This window comes from Drosophila rhopaloa, unplaced genomic scaffold, assembly GCF_018152115.1.
Source record: "Drosophila rhopaloa isolate 14029-0021.01 unplaced genomic scaffold, ASM1815211v1 contig_115, whole genome shotgun sequence".
NCBI classification, from domain to species: domain Eukaryota; kingdom Metazoa; phylum Arthropoda; class Insecta; order Diptera; family Drosophilidae; genus Drosophila; species Drosophila rhopaloa.
The window spans coordinates 5683789-5708696 of NW_025334990.1; the positions used below are offsets into that span (position 1 = coordinate 5683789).

General features: G+C 36.5%; 4 protein-coding genes across 4 annotated transcripts; 2 read left to right on the plus strand and 2 right to left on the minus strand.

Annotated features, from left to right (window-relative positions):
• Window positions 1-1995: 1995 nt before the first annotated feature.
• Window positions 1996-3764, minus strand: LOC108044265 (23 kDa integral membrane protein-like). Its single transcript, XM_017123201.1, has 5 exons — window positions 3605-3764; window positions 2811-2969; window positions 2593-2736; window positions 2164-2364; window positions 1996-2091 (listed from the first exon to the last, which is right to left on the minus strand). The coding sequence occupies exons 1-5, from the start codon at window positions 3662-3664 to the stop codon at window positions 1996-1998; spliced, it is 660 nt and encodes a 219-aa protein (XP_016978690.1). The 5' UTR covers window positions 3665-3764.
• Window positions 3765-6823: 3059 nt separating this feature from the next.
• LOC108046048 (23 kDa integral membrane protein) lies at window positions 6824-9006 on the minus strand. Its single transcript, XM_017125606.2, has 5 exons — window positions 8866-9006; window positions 7894-8085; window positions 7669-7830; window positions 7165-7362; window positions 6824-7105 (listed from the first exon to the last, which is right to left on the minus strand). The coding sequence occupies exons 1-5, from the start codon at window positions 8923-8925 to the stop codon at window positions 7034-7036; spliced, it is 684 nt and encodes a 227-aa protein (XP_016981095.1). The 5' UTR covers window positions 8926-9006; the 3' UTR covers window positions 6824-7033.
• Window positions 9007-9563: 557 nt separating this feature from the next.
• LOC108046008 (23 kDa integral membrane protein) lies at window positions 9564-17789 on the plus strand. Its single transcript, XM_017125562.2, has 5 exons — window positions 9564-9648; window positions 10283-10366; window positions 16444-16806; window positions 16867-17058; window positions 17127-17789. The coding sequence occupies exons 2-5, from the start codon at window positions 10307-10309 to the stop codon at window positions 17196-17198; spliced, it is 687 nt and encodes a 228-aa protein (XP_016981051.1). The 5' UTR covers window positions 9564-9648; window positions 10283-10306; the 3' UTR covers window positions 17199-17789.
• Window positions 17790-22012: 4223 nt separating this feature from the next.
• Window positions 22013-24784, plus strand: LOC108046017 (23 kDa integral membrane protein). Its single transcript, XM_017125573.1, has 6 exons — window positions 22013-22079; window positions 22191-22402; window positions 23703-23876; window positions 23939-24100; window positions 24164-24361; window positions 24425-24784. The coding sequence occupies exons 2-6, from the start codon at window positions 22346-22348 to the stop codon at window positions 24494-24496; spliced, it is 663 nt and encodes a 220-aa protein (XP_016981062.1). The 5' UTR covers window positions 22013-22079; window positions 22191-22345; the 3' UTR covers window positions 24497-24784.
• Window positions 24785-24908: the final 124 nt, after the last annotated feature.

Consider the following 24908-nt stretch of genomic DNA (forward strand, 5'->3'; position numbering starts at 1 on the left):
TTGAGCAAAAGAAAGCCGCTTTGATATATTTATGGCTGAGAGCAACGGTTTCTTTCTAGGGGATCTCCCATGCAGATCTTGGCTCCTGAGCCCTCTTCGGACGGTTTCAGTGGATACGTTTCTTCCCAGGCAAATAAATCGGCTATTGCCTGATCTGTGGTTGCCGTCACGTTTTCGAACGACAGCGAGGAAGGAAAAGAATTAGATTTACGCTTGGTGTTACCGAAATTATAAAACTGTTTCGGGTCCTGAGAGAACTGGACCTTACAACGGCTTAAGTAACTATTATAACATTGAGTATTAAGCACGGTAAATCTTGACCGACATCTTTACACCAAGAATGACACCAAAAGTTTGTGTTTTTCCCCGAATTCAGTCTTTAAAATAGAAACGCAACCAAAACGACAAAAAAATAATGCGCTAACCCCAAAAAATACTATAATATAAAAAATTCGCATGTGCAACGAATACTTTTGTAAGCATGCAAAATGGCTTATATTTATATTTTTGTCCATATATCTTTGTGGAAAGCGTTTTCTGTTTGGTTTTTTTCGTCATATAATTCACAAAATATATATCTTTGGAAACATAAACCATTTTTTACCATTTTAAAATAGTTACTTATTTAAAATTGGCATTTTTCAGTTAACCCTCTTTGCAACGAATACTTTTGCGACTCACTGTATATATATTTATATATATTTTTAAAGAATTAGGTAATTATGAGACTTTAGAGTGGGTGTTGCAAATTAACTTACGCAACACTAAAAGTAAAGTCAAATTTATTTGAACATTCAATTTAATACTAATACAATATGTTAATGCAGGACATTGCACAAATACCTACTCCAAAAAGATAAGATAAGCATGGAACTCTAATGCTGCTAATCTAACCTCGCAAGTAGTCATGCCAACTTTGGCCCTAAACCAAGATTGGAATCTTAAAATCAAGCACAACAAGAAAGGAAAGCTAACTTCGGGCGGAGCCGAAGTTGATATACCCTTGCAGAATACTCTGTAAATTATATTCTCCAAAATTATTCATATGATGCATTCTTAATACTCATAAAAAAATCCCAACTTCCTAACTTTAAAAACACCAAAGTTATGTCGTTTCCGATCAATCAGTTATATGGCGGCTATAGGATATAATCGGCCGATCCTTATGAAATTTGATATGTCGGATTGATTGGGCAAAAATAAAACCCATAGAAAATCCCAACTTCCTAACTTAACAAACACTAAAGTTATGGCATTTCCGATCAATCAGTTATATGACAGCTATAAGATATAGTCGTCCGATCCTTATGAAATTTGGTAGGTCGGATTAATTGGCCAAATATATAACCCATAAAAAATCCCAACTTCCTAACTTAACAAACACCAAAGTGATGGCATTTCCGATCAATCAGTTATATAGCAGCTATAGGATATAGTCGGCCGATCCTTATGAAATTTGGTACGTCGGATTGATTGGCCAAATATAATACTCATAGAGAGTCCCAACTTCCTAACTTAACAAACAGCAGAGTTATGGCATTTCCGATCAATCAGTTATATGGCAGCTATAGGATATAGTCGGCCGATCCCGGCCGTTCCGACAGGCGGACAGACGGACATGGCTATATCAACTCAGGAGGTGATCCTGATCAAGAATATATATACTTTATAGGGTCGGAAATGTCTCATTCACTGCGTTGCAAACTTTTGACTGAAATTATAATACCCTCTGCAAGGGTATAAAAATAACAATAATTGGTATTTGTTAGTATTTAAGCTTTGTGAAAAAAGACTTTGTACATTAATTAAATAGTAAACTCTTCAAGACTTCACGTTTTTTTTATTTTTTCCAAAATAATGATTAATTTTAAGATTCGGCAGCATGTTAAACTTTCAACGTAAACACTATAACATGTACCTACATATGTATATTTATTGCATATTTCGTTGCAAAACAAAGTTGAAACAACAAAGTTATACTTTTTAAAATTTTTTTTACGGATTGTTCCTATGGCAGGACTTTTGGGAGTTTTTTTTTAAGCTATTCGTGTAGTGAATGGCCAAAATTGCGTCCAACACGATAATGACACCCTATAAAAGAGAAAATATGCGATTAAGTTATTAATTATTTAAAGAATGTATGTATAATAGGGTAACGCTCACATTCAATCCGAACAGTCCCCACATTAATACATCCGAGTTCTCATCCTCAAAAGAAAGTTCCACTTTCTTGAGACATCCCTCCCGATTAAGATTCTGGGGATTCACACAGCTATTATTCTTGCAACAACTGTTGGGTACAGTGTGGTTCCAGACTTCGCTATTCAGGTAGTCCGCGGCACCATCTAGGCCACAGCATTGGTACTGCAATGAATGGACATTTATGAAGTAGTAATTGACTAAAGAAAACTCGAGAAAAACATTGATAAATTGAATGTTATTAAATCTACACATTAATTGTAAGCTGGTAAAACAATTGTATCTTAGGGAAATTTTTTTTATAAATAAATATTACCTGTGCTAATAAAGTACATTCATTTAAAATTCAATGGTTTATTTATTAGCAAACATAAAGAATAAGGCCGTACTTACAGATGTCTGAATGCTATCCATGCTACCCGGATGAGTCTCCTCCAGTTTCCAATGATTCTCGACGGCTTTCTTGACCGCATCTTTGGAAGTTAGGATGGTAACGGTCACCTGTACTACCAGCAACGCCAGCAGAAACGTCACGTACTGCAGGACAAATAAAGTAAGTCACCCATGGAGTACATGTGAGATTTATGTAAAAGCATTGTTCAAGTACAAACCATCCAGAGCATGCGCGGTGATTCGCGAACGGCTCCACAGCAGCCAAAAAGGGATGTCAAAAATATATAGACACCCACGACCAGGACGCAAATAGCAAACCAATTCTCAAACTCTCCGAAGTTACTGGCTCCGAAAACGATCACTAGGATTCCAAATATCTGAAAGTTTGGCGGAAAATTAGAAGAAGCAGAAATAAATATGCCTCTTGCTAATGAAAAAGCATTAAAATCTATTCCATGACTCGAAGAACTAATCAACGAATTTGCAGCATTGTTCGGAAAAAAATTTAATTCGTTGATTTAATACACTTAATTAATTTATTAGTCTTATACTTTATGACAAAGATTTAATTGTTAAATTAATTAGAAAGAGCTTTATATTGCCAAGCTTTATATTTCCAAGTACCTCCAGTATATATGTTCATTTGCATTTCATTATAGTTAGTTGTGAATTTGTGATCCATAGTTTCGTGACCTTGAGAAGGCTGCAAGTTCGAGTTCGAGTTGACTACTAACTACTAACTATATTCTTATATATTAACCTCGCTTTTAAAACTAAATGTGGACTCATTTCGATGCTTGGCTGCCAAACCTCTCCTTTCGGCAGGAAAACAAGGCAGAGCAGAAGCCATTAGCACACAGATACCCTCGAAATGTAGACCTAAGCAAAACACGCACCCCAAATTAGATCATCTAGTAGCCGGATGTACTATATATTTAAAATATCATGGCTGGATATTTGTAAAACAACCTCAAAGCTTAATATGTTTATTTAGATTTAGTGCTCTACTTACCAGCCATATTGCATTAAAGAAGAAAAACGAGTACTTTACAGTGCTCGTTGCGCAGCTCATATTGAATTTCTGTTTCTATCTTTCAATGTTCAATGTCAATCTGTGTTTTAAATTTCGAGATTATTTTGGCGGGACTAATCTGGTTTAACAGCGCGGACTACTCTGACCACGGTCGCGAGAAAACTGAGCATCGTAAAAGTTGAAAAATACAAACTTGGTAGTGAGTAATACTTAATCTAATTTTATAAAAAGAATACAAAAGCTTCAGAAGGGCACATCAAATATATAATTTGATTACGCGGAAGACGCACTAATCATATCAGTTTGAAACATATAAGTTTGTATGGGGACCAACCAAGCCCATGAGTTTTCGTCGCAATAACCGGACGGACACTATAAGCGGACTCGTTATAACCGGATTCTCCTATGATTCTACGATCCAGCTTGAGTCGTTTGCGTAGTTGAAGAAAGCCTCAAAGTTCTGGCTGGTCTTCTGGACACATCCAGTCAGATAATGGGGCTTAACTATAGCTCATTTAAATTTGAAATATTTCTAGCCAAACATAAAATGAAGTTAGTTTTACGATACGAACCACACTCTGGTAAATATCCATGGCGCCGGGTTCCACCAGCTCCAGGTTCCATTTCATCTAAACCTGGTCAGCGGCGAATTTTTCTATGCAATTCTCGCTGAAATTGAAGCCGAAGATGCCCAGCAAGCTGATTATCAACTGAGCCAACAGTTACTGTATTGGCATTGCACGCAGAAGGAGAGACTTTTTTAATCACCATTTCGGTTAGATATCCTTCAGCATTCATAATTCCGTCTATTAAAACCAACTTTCCAACTCCTCGAGCGGACATGCAGCCCCAAACTAGTACGGAACCACCTCCATGCTTCACCGTTGGTTTAACATTTTTCAGTTTAAGCTCTTCACAGGGCTTTCGCCACACTTTTCTTTCTCCATAAAATTCGAATATATTGAATTTACTTTCATCACTAAATATTACTTGTTCCCAGTACTCAAAATTCGGGTCCAAATACGTTTGAGCAAAAGAAAGCCGCTTTGATATATTTATGGCTGAGAGCAAGGGTTTCTTTCTGGGGTATCCCCAATGCAGATCTTGGCTCCGGAGCACTCTTCGGACGGTTTCAGTGGATACGTTTGTTCCCAGGGATGTGGATATGACAGTATTCATTTTCGGAACCGAAAGGTGCGTTTTTTCCTGTTTTCTTCGAGGATTTTCTTCTCTTCCCTGCAGGTTAATGATTTCAGACGGCCAGAACGGGATTGATTTTCCAGGGAATTTCTGGATTTCAGTCGCGAAATGAGACTACTTATGGTTAATGGACTTCTATCGAACATCCCATCGATCGACCCTCATTAGTTAGGTGTAAAATAATTTTTTTTTGTGAAAAGTTTAACTCCGTTCCCTTCGGCATTTTGCTAGAGATTTACACCAAGAATGACACCAAAAGTTTGTGTTTTTTCCCGAATTCAGTCTTTAAGCCTAGTATCCTGATCGACGAAAACCGTACGCCAGTCATGAGAGAGCGAGAGGCAAACAGCTGGCGTTCACTTTTCGTCGGGCCTTTTTTCACGTCGGTCTCCTGATCGACGAAAAAAATACCAGAAAATTCCATAGCGTTGCCAGTCTGCGGAAATTAACTTTGGGTCAAACCCTCAATTAAAAAATTTAATCTTTTGGCGTGCGCTTCTCACTGAACATTATAAGAAATGGAGGGAAAAACTCAAAAAACTCGCAAAAGTCGATTGCAGGTGTTTACATGTGAAGACAAAATAACATTAATACTATCTGGGGTGCCTCTTGTCAGAGCAAAATGTTTTTTAGGTCCAGCATGTACGAAAAAAAACAATAAAAGTGCAGCTATGAACTTTAAATTAGCAAATAATTATCAGTAAATTAAAAAAAAACAACTGTTAAATTTAAATTGTATTTTAATTGTTTTTTAATTTCTTTGTACAGCGGCAGACTTGTCTTGCCAAGGTATTTGATAATATCTTTTAAAGGCTCTTTGCCGCAAATACGATATTTGAATTTTAACTGCTTGTCAACAAACCCAGCTGATTGACAGTACGAAACTTTTGGTCACACTGGAAAGATTAAAGTTTTTACGCTAGCGTAATCGTTTGTCGATCTGGATACTAGGCTTTAAAATAGAAACGCAACCAAAACGACAAAAAAATATTGCGCTAACCCCAAAAAATACTATAATATAAAAAATTCGCATGTGCAACGAATACTTTTGTAAGCATGCAAAATGGCTTATATTTATATTTTTGTCCATATATCTTTGTGGAAAGCGTTTTCTGTTTGGTTTTTTTCGTCATATAATTCACAAAATATATATCTTTGGAAATTTAACCCTTTTTTTACCATTTTAAAATAGTTACTTATTTAAAATTGGCATTTTTCAGTTAACCCTCTTTGCAACGAATACTTTTGCGACTCACTGTATATATATTTATATATATTTTTAAAGAATTAGGTAATTTTGAGACGTTAGAGTGGGTGTTGCAAATTAACTTACGCAACACTAAAAGTAAAGTCAAATTTATTTGAACATTCAATTAAATACTAATACAATAGTTATTGCAGGACATTGCACAAATACCTACTCCAAAAAGATAAGATAAGCATGGAATTCTAATCCTGCTATTCTAACCTCGCAAGTAGTCATGCCAACTTTGGCCCTAAACCAAGATTGGAATCTTAAAATCAAGCACAACAAGAAAGGAAAGCTAACTTGATGCATTCTTAATACTCATAAAAAACCCATCTCCTAACCTTAAAAACACCAAAGTTATGGCATTCCAATCGTTCAGTTATATGGCTGCTATAGGATATAGTCGGCCGATTCTTATAATATTTGGTAAGTCGGATTGATTGGTCAAAAATAAAACCCATAGAAAATCGAAACTTCCTAACTTTATAAACAATCAATTTTGTAGTTTTAAATATAATTTTTTTAATAAATTATTCTTCTTGCACCTGGGCGAGTAAAATAACTTCTGCATGTAAAACATGTGTACATACATGCATGTTACCTACATGTGTAGATATTTTTGATAATTTACGTGCCAAAATACTCGTAAGGTTAACGGAATAAAAATTATGTCTGTTTGGCTGTACACACCTTGTGGTAAGGATTTAATTATTTGTTCGATTTATAGATCTAAATCAAAAAATTTTCAATTTTTCAAAAATGTTGTTTTTATTTTTTAAAAATTTGGCACGCCTTTGTCAAATTGACACAACTTCGTTGTTTTACAACATATACATGTACATGCTCCACAGGGGGACTTTGAATAAAATATTTAATTTGTTTTCTTTATTAATACATTTACTCTGTCATTTAATAGTTCCGGAGATAATCTTAGTACTATATTAAAGATGCTTAAACTCTTAGTAGTTCTGGCGTCTCTGGGAGTTGCGCGTCTGGTTGGCCAAGCAACAAGCGAAGATAAAGGCCACAAGCTGAAAGAAAGGTGTTACTAGTTAGTATGGCGGATTCGAAAGATTCAGATTCCAATTACCTCAACAGCGGTCACACCCAGACCAGCGTACTTGATGATATTCGCGTTGGTGTCCCAGAACGAATCGACGGCTCTCAGGCAACTGGGACGGCCAATAACTTGGGTTATTCCGCAGGATCCGTTGGTGGGCGCGTCGCAGCAGGAGGCGGGATAAGAAGTTCCGTAATCGGCAAATCCGTTAAGACCACAGCACTTGAACTGCAATGAAAGAATATTAATTATGAAAAAAACCCTATGTTAATTCAATTCTATCATCAAATTATTTTCTGAGGTTGGCATTTTGTTTTCCAAATTATTAAACTTAAAATAAATACAAGAATTATTATCATAAAGAATTATTTCTCTGTAGTTCAAAATCAAAAATTAATTATCTTACCAAATTATAATAAATTATTATAATTATCTTTGCCAAAAATAAAATGTTAAAGATTTTTATTGCAAAATGGTGCAATTAATTTGTTCTAAGATTCAATGTACTTGTGTAAAGAAATGAAAAACACTCACGGTTCGCTGCAGTGTGTTCATAAGAAGGTCGTCAGTTTTGCGCTGATTCCAAACGGCCTGGACAAACTTCTCCAGGGATTGCTCAATCTGCACATGGTCCACCCACACGTAGATTATAAGGGCCAGTTGACTAATCAGCAGCACCAGCATGACAACAGAGTACTAGTGAAATAGGGACATATGTGTAAGTTAATTATTTTAAAAGCCGAAGAACCCGTAACCCACCGAGGTCAGAGCACAGGCATTCTCGCGAATGGCACCGCAGCAGCCCATGAAGGCCACCAGAAAGATGATGCAGCCGAGGACCAGGATGATGATGGCCACGCTGTTGGCTGTGAATGTCTCATCCACGCTCGAGAACTCCTTTATGGTCGACACCATAATGGAACCGAACGTGATAAGCAAAATGCCGCATATCTGCAATGGAATATCGAAAATTAGCTATGTTAGTCAAAGGCTTCGATGACTGTTATCGCGGCGGTGATTCAAGCGAATTGAATAACAGCCACCCCCGCCCAAGCTATTGTTCCAATTAGCATCGGGTACTTTACACGCAGGGAAAAAGCTCACACTCAATCGGGGATATAATTATATATAGATAATTGAATGATTTCAGTTGAGTTATAAGGAAATTACTATTATTCACTTAGATTATATTGAGTTATATAGATTATTTTTAAGCAACACGAAACCGTTTGAAGTCACCTGGTAGCGAGTGTGTCGCAATCATATGTTTTTAGAAATATTATATATTTCAAAAGATACCTAAGTTCAATGCATCCATTCATTTGGAAAACAATTTCATCACATATACTATACAGTATCTATATTTTTCAGAGGGGGATGTCTCTGTAAACTTTCTACCATCGTTATTACTCATACTGTTATCTTTTCCGAGTACAATGTGTTTTCCGACAACTGTTTCAGCTCATTAACCGTAATTACGTTCGGCATTGGCATGCAATGATTTATTTAAGGAATACACCTTTTTTTAACCATTTTTAACCATATTTTTCGATAAGATAACTTTCTATCGCAGTATCCAGGTCGGTACAGGCGGAAATCTTGAGCCTCAAGAGTTTATTTGTCATTCTTTTGCAGATAAGATATCGTCCAGGCCAACGGAATTTATTTTCAAGCCACTCAAATGTTGAATATTGAAGATATTTGTAGGAATCTTTGAGAATCTTCTCTTACCACAAACAGTATGTTGAATACAAAAAGCACATATTTCACGAATACTCCGCCGCAATCCATTGCAGAAATATATATTAATTTCAGTCGCTTTCGATGGAAATAATTCAAATTATTCGATGCGTTTTGTTTCGATGTTAAATTGTTACTGAAAAAGTTCGTCAGATGACTTTTCTTTATTAGTGCCACTTGTTGCTAAAAGCTTTGTTAAACTTGTATTATCTCAGTGTCAACAGGCGATAAGGAAAGAGTTGACTACAATCTGCTCACTTTGACCGAAAAGTATGTTCCATAAATTTGAAAGCATTTATAGTAGCCTAATTTAGGGATTCCTTTCATAACTCAAAGTATATATAAATCGAAACAGTTTTAATGGCAATAACGATGCAAATTAAGAAACTAACTCAAAAATAATAAAATTTTGAACTGAATGTTTTTAGTAGTTTAGATTTAATTCCTCACAACTGAGTAATTAATTTATGGGTCTTATAAATCTTTTATTTTTTAAATTCTACATTACGTAAAAACTGAGTCTAAACATCGGAACAAGATCATCACCTCTACATTGGTGTGAGTCCGTGGCAAGGGTCTATCAAAGTTCCTTTCCATGGTTCCCGTACGCGCTAATTAAAGTTGGCATATTGAGGTATTTTTTTTATAAATCTAAGGTACCGAAGGTATATAAGAGCAGTTCCGTTACGGTCACTCTGGTTAACAAAAAGTTGCTCGACTCGAACGGAAGCGCATTGCGTTGAAATTTAATTTGGGAATAATATAAAGGCGAAGGTAATGATGCGTGTGCAATTAAATTAATAATATAGTGATTTTCGGAATTTGCTTAAACGAAGTGTCAGCGGAAATATACAATATGCCACGACATTTTTACAAATGTGACAAGCCGAAATCAAATCAGATGCTGCACGCTAGAAAAGTGGTTGAACAAGGAGACGCGAAAACAAAAGACTGCGTAGTACGACTAAATAAGTGTGAAAAGCGAAAGAAAATGTATAAAATTAAGACAATGCGGCGCTTCTTCTTCTCCTTGACAGAGTGCAGTGAACTTTTCTTATTTTCTACTTGAATCTTGGAGCCCCATTGACTTGTTTTGTTGTTGTGGAAAAGTTGCATTCCTTTTGTGTTTTCGTTCGCCTTTGTTTTGTTGTTGCCCGGGCAACGCATTCGAAAAGGACGCAAAAGAAAACGGGATGATAATGGATGCTTGGAAGGCATTGAAATCTATTGGCTATCTTTAAATAACCTTTCTGATTTATCTTGCTTTTATGACAGATTCATTTGTTAAAATTGAACAATTATCGCACAATTCAAGCGTTAATTGGTCGGCAGCTGGGCAAATACATAAACTGTGCAACCGATTTAATGTGATTAATTCAATTGCGCTTTTCCGCTTCCCCTATTCCAGGCGGTACAGTGAACACCCATCAACATGGACTGCGGCACATCTCTGGTCAAGTACATCCTCTTCATATTCAACACCATTGTGTCGGTGAGTATATAGCCAATAAGTTTATACATATGCAAGTTTGCTTTATAGCCAACGAAATCGAAACCAAAACCGGTACAAAAAGAGTTGCGTGAAAGCCAAAATGGGACAAAATGTATTACGAAAGAGTTGTCGAAATACGAGTCAATAAATTCAGTTGAACGGCATAAATATGCAATGTGCATATTAAGTTGGGAGGAGGCGGTCAATCTACATCTGTATGCATTATAAAAATAATGCACGGTAATTTTCAGACGCCCCTGAGAACACACCGCCGCATTGAGAAATCGAGAACTCGTGCTTTTCTGTTGTTTGCCTTTTGCTTCGGAGTCGTTATTGAACTTTGGTGATGTCATCGCCGCTGGGAAATGTTCAGCTTCCATTTTTGAAAGTTTTTTTTTTCATTCCGACAAATTGCCCCGGTTCCGAGAAGTACACTTACATATTTGCTCAGACAGCAAGAATTTATAAGCTGAAAGCAATCCTTTTTTTTTATTTAGTTGGAATTTTGTCATGTACATAAATTATAAACAACATTTTTATATGTTTCTTTATTGCATTTTTATTAATTAATAATAATAAAAAAAATTAAAGTAATAATTATTTTTTAATTTATTTAAATGTTTATTTATATTTTAATGACTGTAGGTTAACGAGAACAATCCCAAAAAATAGCATCATAAAACCTTGTGTGTGGGAAGAGCTAAGATTTTACTTATACATTTTTTTCTTTTGGAATCCAATGCTCTCATAAGCAAAATCTGTGTGAGATTTTTCGGACTCAGCTTATTTGTGCTGTAGAATCTTTCGGCTTAAATGATTCTCACTCAATGATGACCTAAGATAGCCTTTGCTGGCAAACAAACCTTAATCTGTGCTTAAAATAATAATTAAAGCAAATAATATTACAATGCTCGTACAATTTTGAACACTTAGCATTCGTAAAGGCGCCTGCAAATAGCCGTAAAATGAGTCACAAAGCTAAAACAACAAGTCGCAAAGCGAAACGAATTGAAAATATAAAAAAGATACACCTGCGGTAAAAATGTTATTAACAAAGCTGTGAAATTCCAAACTGGAAATGAGCTGACATTTTGTAATAAATCTCATTATAACATCTATAGTTTTGTAATGGTACTTATTTGTGAGATGATTCTTAAGTAGAGAATTTTATTATTATGGTTTCGACTTAACGAATTCAGTTAATTTATGTACATTAAAGCCTTAGGGCTTTTGGTTTGCCCGCACCAGTGGGTCTAAACATACCAGCACATAAGTAGGTAAATGAGCAAAAAACACAAAAGTAGGAACGAAAATAAAAACCTGTTGCTCTAGAGAAATGCGATAAAACAAAAGCAACAATATACAACTGGTTGGCGGAGCAGAAGTTTATGGTATACATAGTCAACACTTACAGTGTGCCATGTTGATATTTATCTGCCGAGTATATACCCGAGTACATAACACACTTGACAGACAAGCCAAATAAATTAACAAGCCGCTTTTAGAGCTCGCCGAGCACCAATACAGTAAAAAAATGACTGCCGCAACGCTCGAAAAAACAGCAGCAACAAGTACACTCACTCGCATATCTCTGCGTACACCCCAAAAAAATTTCAAAATCTAACTTTAAACCCTAGCTGTTCGGCCATTTATGCATATATTCAACCCATTCTTTTTTTTAAACATAATTATAATTTATTGTCTTCATTGACGTATTTTTTTTTAAATTATTCAACAGTGTCTTATATTTTATTTTTAATTTTAAACTTAACACTACCAAAAAATGTACCCGCAAAAGTCTGCGTACACCTGTTTAAAACACAAATAATATTATTTTTAGTAACTGGTAGGGTATTCTTTTCTCTGCAAAACTTCCGTAAGGCGTCTCGGGATGGAATCCACTTTTTTTTTGTCTCATTTGCAGTAATTTTCCCCTACTCCTCGAGAATCACATTCTTGAGCATTTTTTTAGATGTTATCGTGTGTCTTCGGATTTTCCTCTCAAGAAGATCCCAAAAATGCTCATTTGGGCTTAGATCAGGACTTTGGGGAGGTGTTCGCAGCTGATTTATGACGTTATACAGCAGCCAAAGCTTGGTATTCTGCGCCGTATGCTTCGGGTCGTTGTCTTGTTGGAACCAACATTCACTTTCGAGCCCTAATTTTTCAGCACTTTCTTTTAAATTGTTTTTTAATATGTCAATATAGATTTTCTGATCCATTATTAACTCGATAAATACCAATTTTCCAACGCCACTTGCTGCCATACACCCCCACACCATTATTCCGCTTCCTCCTTGCTTTACTGTGCCAACCAAATTTTCTTAATTTGAGGCTTCTCCGCTTTTCCTCCATACCAAAACCTTTCCCTTGATTCCAAATATGCAGAATTTAGTTTCGTCGGGAAATATAATCTTATTCCAGAAGTCTTGGTGTTTGGAAATATACTCATTAGTAAAGGTTAGGCGCTTATGTCTATTGACTTCCGATATGAGAGGTTTTTTGCGGGCGACTCTGCTATGGTAGTCAGCCTTTTTTATGGTCCGGCGTACAGTATCTTCGGAAACTCTTTTGGAAAATCTATCCTCGACCTTCAGCTTTGCCTGGTGAGCTGTCGTCCTTGGGTTGAGCTGAATAGATTTGATAATATTCCTCTGCTCGCGGATTATAAGCAAAGGCGGACGGCCAGAACGAGCCTTTGGCAAGATACTTCCAGCCGAGTTGTAGTTATCTATCACTCTTTGGATGGATGAGTGGGTTCTACCAACTAAAGCACCAATTTCTCTATAAGATTTTCCATCCAAAAAACCTTTTAATATAATTTTCCACTCCTCAACAGAAATTTCCTTGCCTTTTTGTTCCATGTTGCAATATGCTCGTTATTATAATGAAAAAGTTTCATTTTAACTGCGTAATGTCTATTTTTAGGCATTCTAAAGTAGATCGGCGACAACAAAATTAACGGAAATCGCACAATCCTGCATTCCTCGAAGTTGAAAACTGCTGTACGCAGACTTTTGCGCGTACACTTTTTCGTAGTGTTAGGTTTAAAATTAAAAATAAAATATAACCCCCTGTTGAATATTTCTAATATTTCTACGTCAATGAAGACAATAAACCATAGTTTTGTTTAAAAAAAGAATGAATAAAATACATGCATAAATGGCCGAACAATTAATGTTCAAAGTTAGATTTTGAAATTTTTTTGGGGTGTACGCAGAGATATGCGAGTGAGTGTACAATGCCTGTACAACTTTTTGCAGTTCGACAAAAAAAGGGGAAAAACAACGTAAAAACAGTCAGAACAAACAAGCTAATATAAAGAAATATTAAATTTGTTCTCGATTTAAAAGATTTTTAAGCGAGCATTTGATTTGTAAGCAAAGGTGTTGGTGATTCATAAGCAACGCCGGTAATTTTGTTCTTGAACATCCTATTGAGTATTCTTTTCCATGACTGTGCCGCAAGTTTGTGTGTGTTTTTTCTCACAGTTTCTAGTTTAATATTCTATACAGCTCTGGTATGAATTTCGCATGCCAAATGACAAACCTGTAAAAGGGCGGGCAGTGCCGCCCATGACTGTAAGGCCACCGTGTATTGAAAATGACCTGCATTCATCTTATCGATGGTCGTTTCCTGTGTTATGAGACACTTAGCAAACAACTTCAGGAATAAATATTTACACGTTCGATTTGCTAAAGCTATACTCGTGGTTGAGTGGAATGCACTGTATTTTTTCCGATGACGTGTCACCTGTTCGATTCTTATTAGTAAACTGGCTGGGGTTTCCAATGAATGGACTATATTTTGACTTCATGCCCAAAAGTTAACTTATGTGCCTGGACAATTTTTTAATCAAAATACATCTGTACATTCATAATCAAGGTTAAAAATAAATTACCGGAAATCTTGTGTTTATCTAAATAGTTGGTTTTTAATTTTGCTTAAAAATAAATGGAATAACATTTAATAAAGATAATTAAAATTATAATAATTCCATTGGCAGCAACAATTATATTTGATATAGAAGATCAGCTCTTTTCGTTTTATACAAATGCATTTATTTTGAAATTAAAAAAATTAATTTTAAGTTTTACATGAGAAAGTTACGTTTGGGTCATCCATGGTTATGCCAATGCTTAAAAAATCGTTGGTTTTTGATGATATTTTATTTGCGGTTGTGGGAACTGACTGCCGACCTTAATAATTAGCCCGTGTACTCCATTTGACAACAAAATTTATATTTTTCAAGCAACATACTTTTTTTATAGAAAACCACGCAAATTTGAAATTTGATTACAACAGAACTATGTCAGTCGGGGAATTTATTCTTAATGTAATGTATTCGTGGTCCATCAGACTATTACTAAATATGTTTTAAGCTGATAAGCCTTTATCGACGCGACTCTTAGTTTTATCCTTGAAACTGTCGGAAATGTCTCTAAAATTACAATACATTTAATATATACAAATATTTTATCAACCGGAAGTTCTAAAACTGAAAACTTAAACCATTTTTTTTTTCTTTTTTTAACATAGTTGGATATAGAAATCTTTTTGCATGGCAATTAAAATGTACACTTTAATCTTTTATTTTCACATTCTCACACTCTTACGGAAAATTCATATATATTGAATATTGCCTTACTCATGAACTCATATTACTCATGTTAAACCATATATATGTCCTCAAATTAGTTTACAGCCACATTAATAATAGATTTATATCTCAGAAACTTCCCAACTTTTTTTTGGTATCCTCTGGGTTGTTTTTCTGGCAATATGACGTCATACCCTTGCTACGGGCTTTCTACTTCTACTATTTGCAAAAGCCATTTGCATTACAATTTTATTTTTCTGTGACGTCATTGGAGCTGTCGTTGACAGTTTTAAACAAAATGTGGCTGACAGCATTGTCTGGGCCATATTTATGTGAATTGTGTAATGTCCTCGTTAGCAGAAATCGGGCTAGCATAAGTAAAAGCTGGAGAGGAAAAGTTGGCGGCCGCAAACAGGTTTTTAAACGAAAACTGTTGTTTTTATGCAGCATTTTGTTTATTAGTACTGCCGAAGTGGAACAATTAGCATTGTGGCGATGCTTTGCTTTCTTTTGTTCAAATTTTTGAATATTTTTGGGTCAATTTTGACATGGAATTAAATCCATCTGCAAAGAATATGTGTATCAGTGGCCGCCGCCCACGAATGTATACAAAGCTCTTCGCGCACAGCCGCTCGAGTTCTAAATCTGTGGAAATTAAAACAGCTCACACACCCCTTAGATATATAGAAATACAGATACAGTTACCGCGAGCATCATATGCACACAATGAAATCAAGCAAATTCAATTGAGGGCCGGGTAATTGTGTCTGCTAGTTGTTGTCTGCCTGCAGTTGTTGCTGCCGAAAGATCAAAGTTGATTTGCATTGTCTGAGCCCACTAAAAACTCGCCATTAAATCCAAAATTACAGTGCACTGCAAACCTTGTCGAGATTTATACGGCATTGTGATGTGTGAATGTCATGGGATGCGTCTCACGGTTCCCAGTGCTCATCTTGTGCCGCCTTATCTAATCGGATCAGATCGGAAGGCCTTTGCCTTGTTTGGCAAGCTCAAATACTCTTGGACCAATATCGTGGCGCTAGCCAACTAGTTGGGAATTACGTAACGCGGTTATTTTGTTTTTTAATTATCACCAGCTATTCAACGATGATGGCGTGCCTGGGCTTAACTTAGAATCCCTGAGGTCAGCTCCAGGGTTCTGTGGTAATTAAGTCTTTTTAGCATGGTAAATGCGAAAGCACTTCTACTCCTGCACTTTCAATTAAAATAAACGAGAGCAAGCTGATTAATTTGAACTATATTTAGAGCTGTTTGTTGAAAAAGCAATTGCAGTGTGTATTGCAGTATGTATCTGATGGGAAATTTCGTACTCCTCATCTTTGACCGATTGAAATTTTTGTATATTTTGGCGAAAAAACAAAACTTTTATTTCAGGTTGATTATTGCTCAGCATGAATGTTTTGAAATAGCCCTGCACAATTTCTAACCCGATCCGTTTCTTCTTCCTCTTCTGCAGGTCATCGGCATTTTGGGCGTTGTTTATGGCGTGCTGATCCTAAAAAGTATCGGAACAATTGAAGTAAATGGACAGGTGGGCTTCCCCCCACAGGCCCTCATGCCGATCGTTTTGATCAGTATCGGCTCGGTAGTGGTCTTCATCTCGTTCCTAGGATGCTGCGGTGCCATTCGCGAATCTGTCTGCATGACCATGAGCTATGCTGTCTTCTTGCTGATCCTGCTGATCCTGCAGCTGACACTGATTACGCTGCTTTTCACTAACAAGGATGAGTTTGAGAAGAAAATGGGCGACATCATCGACAAAGCCTGGCAAGCAGACTCCCACGGAGAGGGAGGTGTCTTTGATGCCATCCAACAATCGGTAACTGCTTCAGAGCAAACTCAGTAATATATTTCTGACCTTTTCTGTTCGATGTTCTAGCTGCACTGCTGCGGATCTAACTCTGCCGCAGACTACTTTGTTAATGGAAAAACGCTGCCTTCGAGCTGTTGCGATGGTTCATGCTTGATCCCCACCAACTACTATCCAGGATGCCGTGGCAAGTTTGTCGAGACAATGTCAGCTAGCACTGACAACGCCAAGTATACGGGCATCGGCCTAATTGCAGTTGAGGTGAGAATAAGATTGTTACTTGACATAGCTCTTTGAACCAATTTTATTACCCCGTATTAATTTTTCAGCTGGTCGGCTTCATCTTTGCCTGTTGCCTGGCCAACAATGTGCGCAACTACAAGCGCCGTAACGCCTACTAAGGGCTATGTACACACATCAACCACATCGGGAGGCACACACCCGCATCTAGCAGCACACACTCCTCACATTCTCATTAACTTTTACAGTCGTCAAACGCACGTACACAAAGAAATAAACAACAAATAATTTGAAGTAAGCCATTTATCTGAATATTTGTCATAAAAAAACGAAAAAAATCTAAGTTTAAGGCGATGTGAAACGCTTCGATTTTGTATATCCTATTTAATATTGGTATAATTCAATTCCACCTGAAACGAGCAAACAAAACACTTTCCAAAGCATTTGTACAAACGATTTACTGGTTAAACCGTTACCCCAGGAAATAATTAAATAAACTCGTTAATAATGACATCTTTGTTTAAAACTAATCATATTCTATATTAACTGTTGAACCGACCAAAAGGAAATATAAATTTATATTGAACATATATACCGTATGTATGAACATTGTACACTATTCATTGTATTCGTTATTGTAATGAGAATCTCCGAAAACGATTTAAGTTTGAAAAATGCATCAATCAACGCGAGCTCGAATTGCATAACCAATTTATGAATAAAGCATTTACTATGTATTTAAATACCAAAAACGCTGTGTTTGCTTATATGACTATCGACTGCCGTAATTTAACCCTGCAATAGCTTGGTTCAGGGTATATTTTCGTTTTGGCCCCAGATTGCCATGGTAGCGTCCTAATGGTGTATGGAAACTGCAATTATGTTAAACACCCTTTGATATTTTTCAAATTTATAGAAGCATATACATCGTTAATTGTGCTACAAGGGAACTCAATGATTCGACCCTTTTGGTTTTTATACCCTTGCAGAGGGTATTATAATTTTGGTCAAAAGTGTGCAACGCAGTGAAGGAGACTTCTCCGACCCTATAAAGTATATATATTCTTGATCAGGATCACCTCCTGAGTTGATATAGCCATGTCCGTCTGTCCGTCTGTCCGTCTGTCTGTCCGTCTGTCTGTTTCTACGCGAACTAGTCTCTCAGTTTTAAAGATATCGAATTCAAACTTTGCACACACCCTTCTTTCCTTTGCACGCAGTATATAAGTCGGAACGGCCGGGATCGGCCGACTATATCCTATAGCTGCCATATAACTGATTGATCGGAAATGCCATAACTCTGCTGTTTGTTAAGTTAGAAAGTTGGGACCTTCTATGGGTTTCATATTTGGCCAATCAATCCGACGTACCAAATTTCATAAGGATCGGCCGACTATATCCTATAGCTGCTATATAACTGATTGATCGGAAATGCCATAACTTTGGTGTTTGTGAAGTTAGGAAGTTAGGATTTTCTATGGGTTTTATATTTGGCCAATTAATCTGACCTACCAAATTTCATAGGGATCGGCCGACTATATCTTATAACTGCCATATAACTGATTGATCGGAAATGCCATAACTTTGGTGTTTGTTAAGTTAGGAAGTTGGGACCTTCTATAAGTTTTATATTTGGCCAATCAATCCGACGTACCAAATTTCATAAGGATCGGCCGAATATATCCTATAGCTGCTATATAACTGAACGATTGGAAATGCCATAACTTTGGTGTTTTTAAAGTTAGGAAGCTGGGATTTTTTATGAGTATTAAGAATGCATCATATGAATAATTTTTGAGAATATAATTTGCAGAATATTCTGCAAGGGTATTTCAACTTCGGCTCCGCCCGAAGTTAGCTTTCCTTTCTTGTTTTCTTATTAATATTAATTGAAGACATAATAACGTGCGCCTGCCAACAATTATCATAATTTTACGACAGTAATGGTAGTGGGTTCTTGCATAGTTTGCTTTTAGTTGGTGTTTGTTATCCTAATAATTGTTAAAATTTAACGCGCCATTTGGACTTCAGGAAGTAAGAATATTTTAATTTTAACCCCTTCGTGTAATCTTTTATCAGTCTTGTATTCTTGTTGGTTAGTTAGTAAACAGACAGTGGTAAAGACTTAAAAATGGTCCAATTTGAATAAAATGTGTGGTAGATGTTTTCTCCACAAACTTATTGAGAGTTTACTTCATAAGTCTAAATACAAATCTATTCCAATATAGTTATTTCAAGAAAAAACTTTTTTTATTATCCCTTCAAAATCTAAGATTACCAAAAATTATATATTTTTATACCCTTGCAGAGGGTATTATAATTTTGGTCAAAAGTGTGCAACGCAGTGAAGGAGACATCTCCGACCCTATAAAGTATATATATTCTTGATCAGGATCACCTCCTGAGTTGATATAGCCATGTCCGTCTGTCCGTCTGTCCGTCTGTCTGTCCGTCTGTCTGTCCGTCTGTCTGTTTCTACGCAAACTAGTCTCTCAGTTTTAAAGCTATCGAACTGAAACTTTGCACACACCCTTCTTTCCTTTGCACGCAGTATATAAGTCGGAACGGACGGGATCGGCCGACTATATCCTATAGCTGCCATATAACTGATTGATCGGAAATGCCATAACTTTGGTGTTTGTAAAGTTAGGAAGCTGGGACTTCCTATGGGTTTTATATTTGGCCAATCAATCCGACCTACCAAATTTCATAAGGATCGGCCGACTATATCCTATAGCTGCCATATAACTGATTGATCGGAAATGCCATAACTTTGGTGTTTGCAAAGCTAGGAAGCTGGGACTTCCTATGGGTTTTATATTTGACCAATCAATCCGACCTACCAAATTTCATAAGGATCGGCCGACTATATCCTTTAGCTGCCATATAACTGATTGATCGGAAATGTCATAACTTTGGTGTTTGTTAAGTTAGGAAGTTGGGATTTTCTATGGGCTTTATTTTTGGCCAATCAATCCGACCTAGCAAATTTCATAAGGATCGGCCGACTATATCCTATAGCTGCCATATAACTGAACGATTGGAAATGCCATAACTTTGGTGTTTTTAAAGTAAGAAAGTTGTGATTTTTTATGAGTATTAAGAATGCATCATATGAATAATTTTGGAGAGTATAATTTACAGAGTATTCTGCAAGGGTATATCAACTTCGGTTTCGCCCGAAGTTAGCTTTCCTTTCTTGTTTTACTTGTTCATGTTTTACATGTGTATTTTGGTTTGCCCTTAATGGCAATTAAAATGTGTATAGGAACTATTAAGAAAAATAATTGCACTTAAACCATTCTACGAGAATTCGTTGTCTAAAAATGTAGACGATTTAAATATGTAGATTTTGAAGTCTGAATTTTCACCCGGCCACGAACATTTTTCAGTTCGACAGAGTTTTAAGAAAATGGGCATCGAATTTAAAAATTTGCAGCATTTTCTAAAACCGCCGACGTGTGGGAACATTTTCATGACAAGAATCTGCAGAATTTGCACACCGAAATCTATTAGAAAAGTATACTTTCACTGTGATAAAGAAATAGAAGTTGTTCAACACAGTGTAATTGGTTAAATACTCATCACACACGATTTCTGTACCTACTTTAATTGTGGTATAGCACAATGGTTATTATTTCAGCTATTAATTTAAGTAAGGCAATTCAACAGAGATATTGCCATAAATGAATTAACGAATCATCAAATTGTTTTGCTCCTAAGCCACTTGTTCTTAGTTCCGTGCGATGTGTCAAAGTTTGATGATCATTTTGCATACTGTGTTTGCAATTTTAAATGGGATGTTGGTGTGTTTTTTGTTAACTTAATTGTTCTTTACACACATTTATTAAATTCCTGCAGGTTTTATCTGTAATTTTTTGTGATTTAAGGAATGTGACAGCTGAAGGTAAATTTATTAATATCTTAATATATAGATAACAAAATTTACCTAAGACATAACTAAATTGTTTTTAGACTTTTTGGATTTGTGGGTCATTCTTGGAGGTGCTCAATTGTTCGATTCTCTTTATGGTCTGGTTTTGATATGTGCCAAATCCCAGGTCAGAAACCATTCATTTTGCAATTAAACAAAAATAATGCAAATGTGTAATCTTTTTAAAAATTTAGTTTAAGCTTATTCTATTATCTTGGTGCTTCGTTTCTATTTGGGTAAATGGAATTCACTTTGTAGTGACTTTGGGATTTCGCCTGAAAAATAGCGACCAGTTTGGTCCCATCGAAGCAATTACCTCAGTCTATGTTGAAGGTAAATATATATGAATGTAGATTACTGCTACCCACCGACTCAAATATTTTAGCGTTTTGGATAAATCAAGAGTAAACATAAATTTGATTTTTCTTTACTGTATAGTGGTAGTGTTTAACGATAACGAAATAATTTACATTTTTCTTACAGCTTTTAGTATATGTGCACTCTACGTTGTTTTTACGTATTATCGTGAATTATTGGTAAGCTTTACTATTCATATACTTGTAAATCGCGCCTATTATTATAATTTTTATGGCTTTAAAATCGCTGAGTAAGTTTTCTAGATGCAGAAAACATCTAGCAGAAAAGTCATTAACGACTGTATTGCCCTTTTAATTTTTTGAATTCGTTAGGTCAAATTAATTACAGAAGATTACAGAATTAATTACAGATTACAGAATTAATTACAGAAAGAAAAATTGGTTTATTTTTAAAGATGTAAAAATGTTCAAATCATAAAATTGCGACGAAATTAATAAATACTAATTTTTTTTTTTTTAATTTTTCTTCATAGCACGACAGGTAAAATAAAAATTCCAACTTGATCAAACACGTTGTAGAACTTTTAAACTTTCAGAAAAAACTAATTTTGAGAAAGAAGAACTGGTTCCAGTCTTTTTATTTGTCAGTCTGGCAGCCTATTCACCTGTTTGCGCTCTAAAGCTTTTTCGAAAAGCTTTTTAAAATAACAGCCAGCCGGCTGTCAAGTTTTGTCCACTGAGAGCTGCTCAGTTAACTTTTCGACGTCGGAGAAATCACATTTGATCCGAAGGTAGGCCCCGAATGAGTCATTCAACTCGCTGTGGAATAGTGCTATCGCTGGCCTCATCGTTTCACATTGTTATTTGAAAATAATTCACTAAAGAGCGCTGATCTTCCAAAGAATTTAAATACAGCGCAGACAGTCCGGAGAGTCAGTGATTTCATCGAGAAGATCTTGAGAGAGGCGGAGAGTATTGAAAACAAGTTTAAGGCGGCTCTCCAGGAATTTAAGGCATCACAGACCCAGATCCCGGAATTCGAGGTCTATAATCCGCCATGTCGTCCACGTCTTGTGTGAAGCTGATTGTGTACGCCCTCGACGTACTTTGCACGGTGAGTTACTTTCCCTGGTTCACCACCCACCTTTAAGATAGCCCACTCCATTACGTCAATTAAGGGGTTGTAAACAAAAATATAGTACAATGACCACTTGACTCGATTTCGCAACGATCTCAAACTGAACAAAAAAACTTATCAAATTGTATACACACATGGCATATATTAGCATGGGAAATTTCGACATGTGGAACTTTTAAACTTATTGTAACGGGTAACGCCAGTAAACGCCATTCTAATGGCCAAACCCGCTTGCTCTATTATAGTTTATTGGTTTATTTATACCATTTAATTGCAAGCAACAGTGAGAAGGAACAGATGGCACCAGAGGTCAGTGCATATATAATACGATCGGCATATCCATCAGCCACGAGCTCATCAATTTTGCATCCATCCAATCGATGATATCTTGCCTAGTTTCCCGCCGGAAAACTTGGTCATGACATCAAACAAATATATTGTAATTTCAAAAAGTACTGTCACAGTGTTGAAAGCTTATGAATCACCGGTGTTCGATTAAAAATCAACTACATCATCACTAAGAAATCCATATTACGTCACATTTATAACAATCACAAGCGACAGCATAGACAAAATTTGAATTATTCAAACCGTCTAAAAAAGAATCACATTTGCAAACAAGCTCTTCGCTCAAACATCAGATATGAATAGTAATCAAGTGACCTTGTCTGTGTGCATAAATTGTTGGTTTTGGGTGACCTTCCTGTGGGTGCTACTCCGACATCCTAGTCCCGATTTCCCCTTTCCCCATCCGGCCAATTTCCTTGGCGTCTATCCCTGTCGCCAGACAGGCTAGTCTGAGGGACGCCCCCGATTAGGTCCGCTGGTAAAATGGGTTGTGCGAGGTCACAAACACTGAAATTGGAACTCCGGGTTCCATTTGTTCCTTCTAGTTTCACAGATTCCAAAGAGGGTGAATACAAGTTGATGACGAAGGCATTGTCCTTCAGTTTAACCATTATCACTGTTAAAAACTCCAAGCACTAGGGCAGCCTAGAATCCCCTTCTTTCGAGAGGAATGAGGACAAGAACTAGTTGAATATTATTATTTGTTGTTAACTTTAATACAACATTTTATGTCATGTCTTGTCTCATGCAGTTTATTGGTGACAAATATATACATCGATTTTATTCATAGGTGTATAAATGTATTCATAAATTAATCTTTAAAATCTATTTAAAGACACAGAAACATAAAATGTTAAAATCGCTTGCTCTCTAAGAAACTCTTTAAAAGTCTTATTCTTTATTTCACATTTCATATGGATCCCTACAGTTGCTGGCCTTGGTGCTCATATCCTTCGGCATTTATGTGGTGGCGTCTTACGATATGGAGAGTATCGGACAGCTAACGGCCTACACCTACGTAGGACTGGGAGCTGCTGCCCTGGTGGTTTTGTTTTGGGGATACTTGTCTGCCTGGCGCGAGAATGTGTGCTGCACAGTCACAGTAAGTTGGTGGCTTACCCATATTCATCTCATATTGACTCATTTACTGGTCTTCTCTTGCAGTTCATTGTTTTGCTCTGCCTGGTCATCATTGCTCAGTTCGGCGCAGTCTACGTGCTAATCGTCCATGAGAAATCGGTGGCCAGCAACCTGGCCAATCCCCTGGAAGCAACATGGGAGGAGGAACTGAACAGTCCCGGCGCTATGTCGCTCTACGAGAACTGGGTAAGTTCTCTTAACGATTTGATTCCCACTTTATTTGTACTTATCCACTCGTGTTCCCCACAGTTCCAGTGCTGTGGTCGTGGCAGTCCCCAAGATTATGTTGTCAACGAACGCCTGCCGCCGGACACCTGTTTCCGAAACCACGACAAGAGCAAGCCAGAAAATCTGATCCACGGCGGTTGCCGTGTGGAGTTCGAGAACTATTGGCTCAACCTGTCCCACATTTTCAACATCCTGGCCCTCGTGCTAATTGGATTGGAGGTGGGTACTCACAAATTTATCTTCTTTAAGCTGTGCTCTTAAAAACTTCTTTATGTTTTACAGCTCCTGCTCAGTGTCATCTCCTGCCGCTTGTGCAATGGCATTCGCAACGATGCCCGTCGATCTTACTTCTAAAAAAAGCAAAACTCAAAATACTCAATTAGGAAACTAGAGATGGGCAATGAACTTGTTAAATTTGTTAACAATATTTTCATATTACTGAAGTGGTTGGCTGTTTTTTTAAAACTGGGGCGATTCATGATAAAGTTTTTCAAATTGAAACTCATCAAATTATATTGTTAAACCCTACTCACACGTTGATTTTAGTGAAAAGCAGAGCAAGTAACTCACAAATAATATTTAAGAAAAGTAAAATAGTTTTAACTTTATTTATTAAAAGTATTTCTAAATAAACGAATAAAACCAAAATTTAAAAATGTTTTAATTTTGGTTAGTATCCGAAAAATATGTGGTTCTAAAGTCCGAAATTCTTTAAAATGCAGGCTAGAAAAATAATTTATAAAGCCGATGGTCAATTGTGAATTTA

What these genes read in the sequence shown, in the direction of transcription:
- LOC108044265 (XM_017123201.1), bottom strand. Translation starts at nt 3,664, where the DNA reads ATGAGCTGCGCAACGAGCACTGTAAAGTACTCGTTTTTCTTCTTTAAT. An exon ending in CACCGCGCATGCTCTGGATG is followed by an intron (nt 2,737 to 2,810) that starts GTTTGTACTTGA and finishes TTTGTCCTGCAG; the next exon opens with TACGTGACGTTTCTGCTGGC. An exon ending in TGGATAGCATTCAGACATCT is followed by an intron (nt 2,365 to 2,592) that starts GTAAGTACGGCC and finishes CATTCATTGCAG; the next exon opens with TACCAATGCTGTGGCCTAGA.
- LOC108046048 (XM_017125606.2), bottom strand. Translation starts at nt 8,925, where the DNA reads ATGGATTGCGGCGGAGTATTCGTGAAATATGTGCTTTTTGTATTCAAC. An exon ending in TATTCAACATACTGTTTGTG is followed by an intron (nt 8,086 to 8,865) that starts GTAAGAGAAGAT and finishes ATTCCATTGCAG; the next exon opens with ATATGCGGCATTTTGCTTAT. An exon ending in TGGGTGTGACCGCTGTTGAG is followed by an intron (nt 7,106 to 7,164) that starts GTAATTGGAATC and finishes CCTTTCTTTCAG; the next exon opens with CTTGTGGCCTTTATCTTCGC.
- LOC108046008 (XM_017125562.2), top strand. Translation starts at nt 10,307, where the DNA reads ATGGACTGCGGCACATCTCTGGTCAAGTACATCCTCTTCATATTCAAC. An exon ending in TATTCAACACCATTGTGTCG is followed by an intron (nt 10,367 to 16,443) that starts GTGAGTATATAG and finishes CCTCTTCTGCAG; the next exon opens with GTCATCGGCATTTTGGGCGT. An exon ending in TTGATGCCATCCAACAATCG is followed by an intron (nt 16,807 to 16,866) that starts GTAACTGCTTCA and finishes TCGATGTTCTAG; the next exon opens with CTGCACTGCTGCGGATCTAA.
- LOC108046017 (XM_017125573.1), top strand. Translation starts at nt 22,346, where the DNA reads ATGTCGTCCACGTCTTGTGTGAAGCTGATTGTGTACGCCCTCGACGTA. An exon ending in CCCTCGACGTACTTTGCACG is followed by an intron (nt 22,403 to 23,702) that starts GTGAGTTACTTT and finishes GGATCCCTACAG; the next exon opens with TTGCTGGCCTTGGTGCTCAT. An exon ending in ATGTGTGCTGCACAGTCACA is followed by an intron (nt 23,877 to 23,938) that starts GTAAGTTGGTGG and finishes CTTCTCTTGCAG; the next exon opens with TTCATTGTTTTGCTCTGCCT.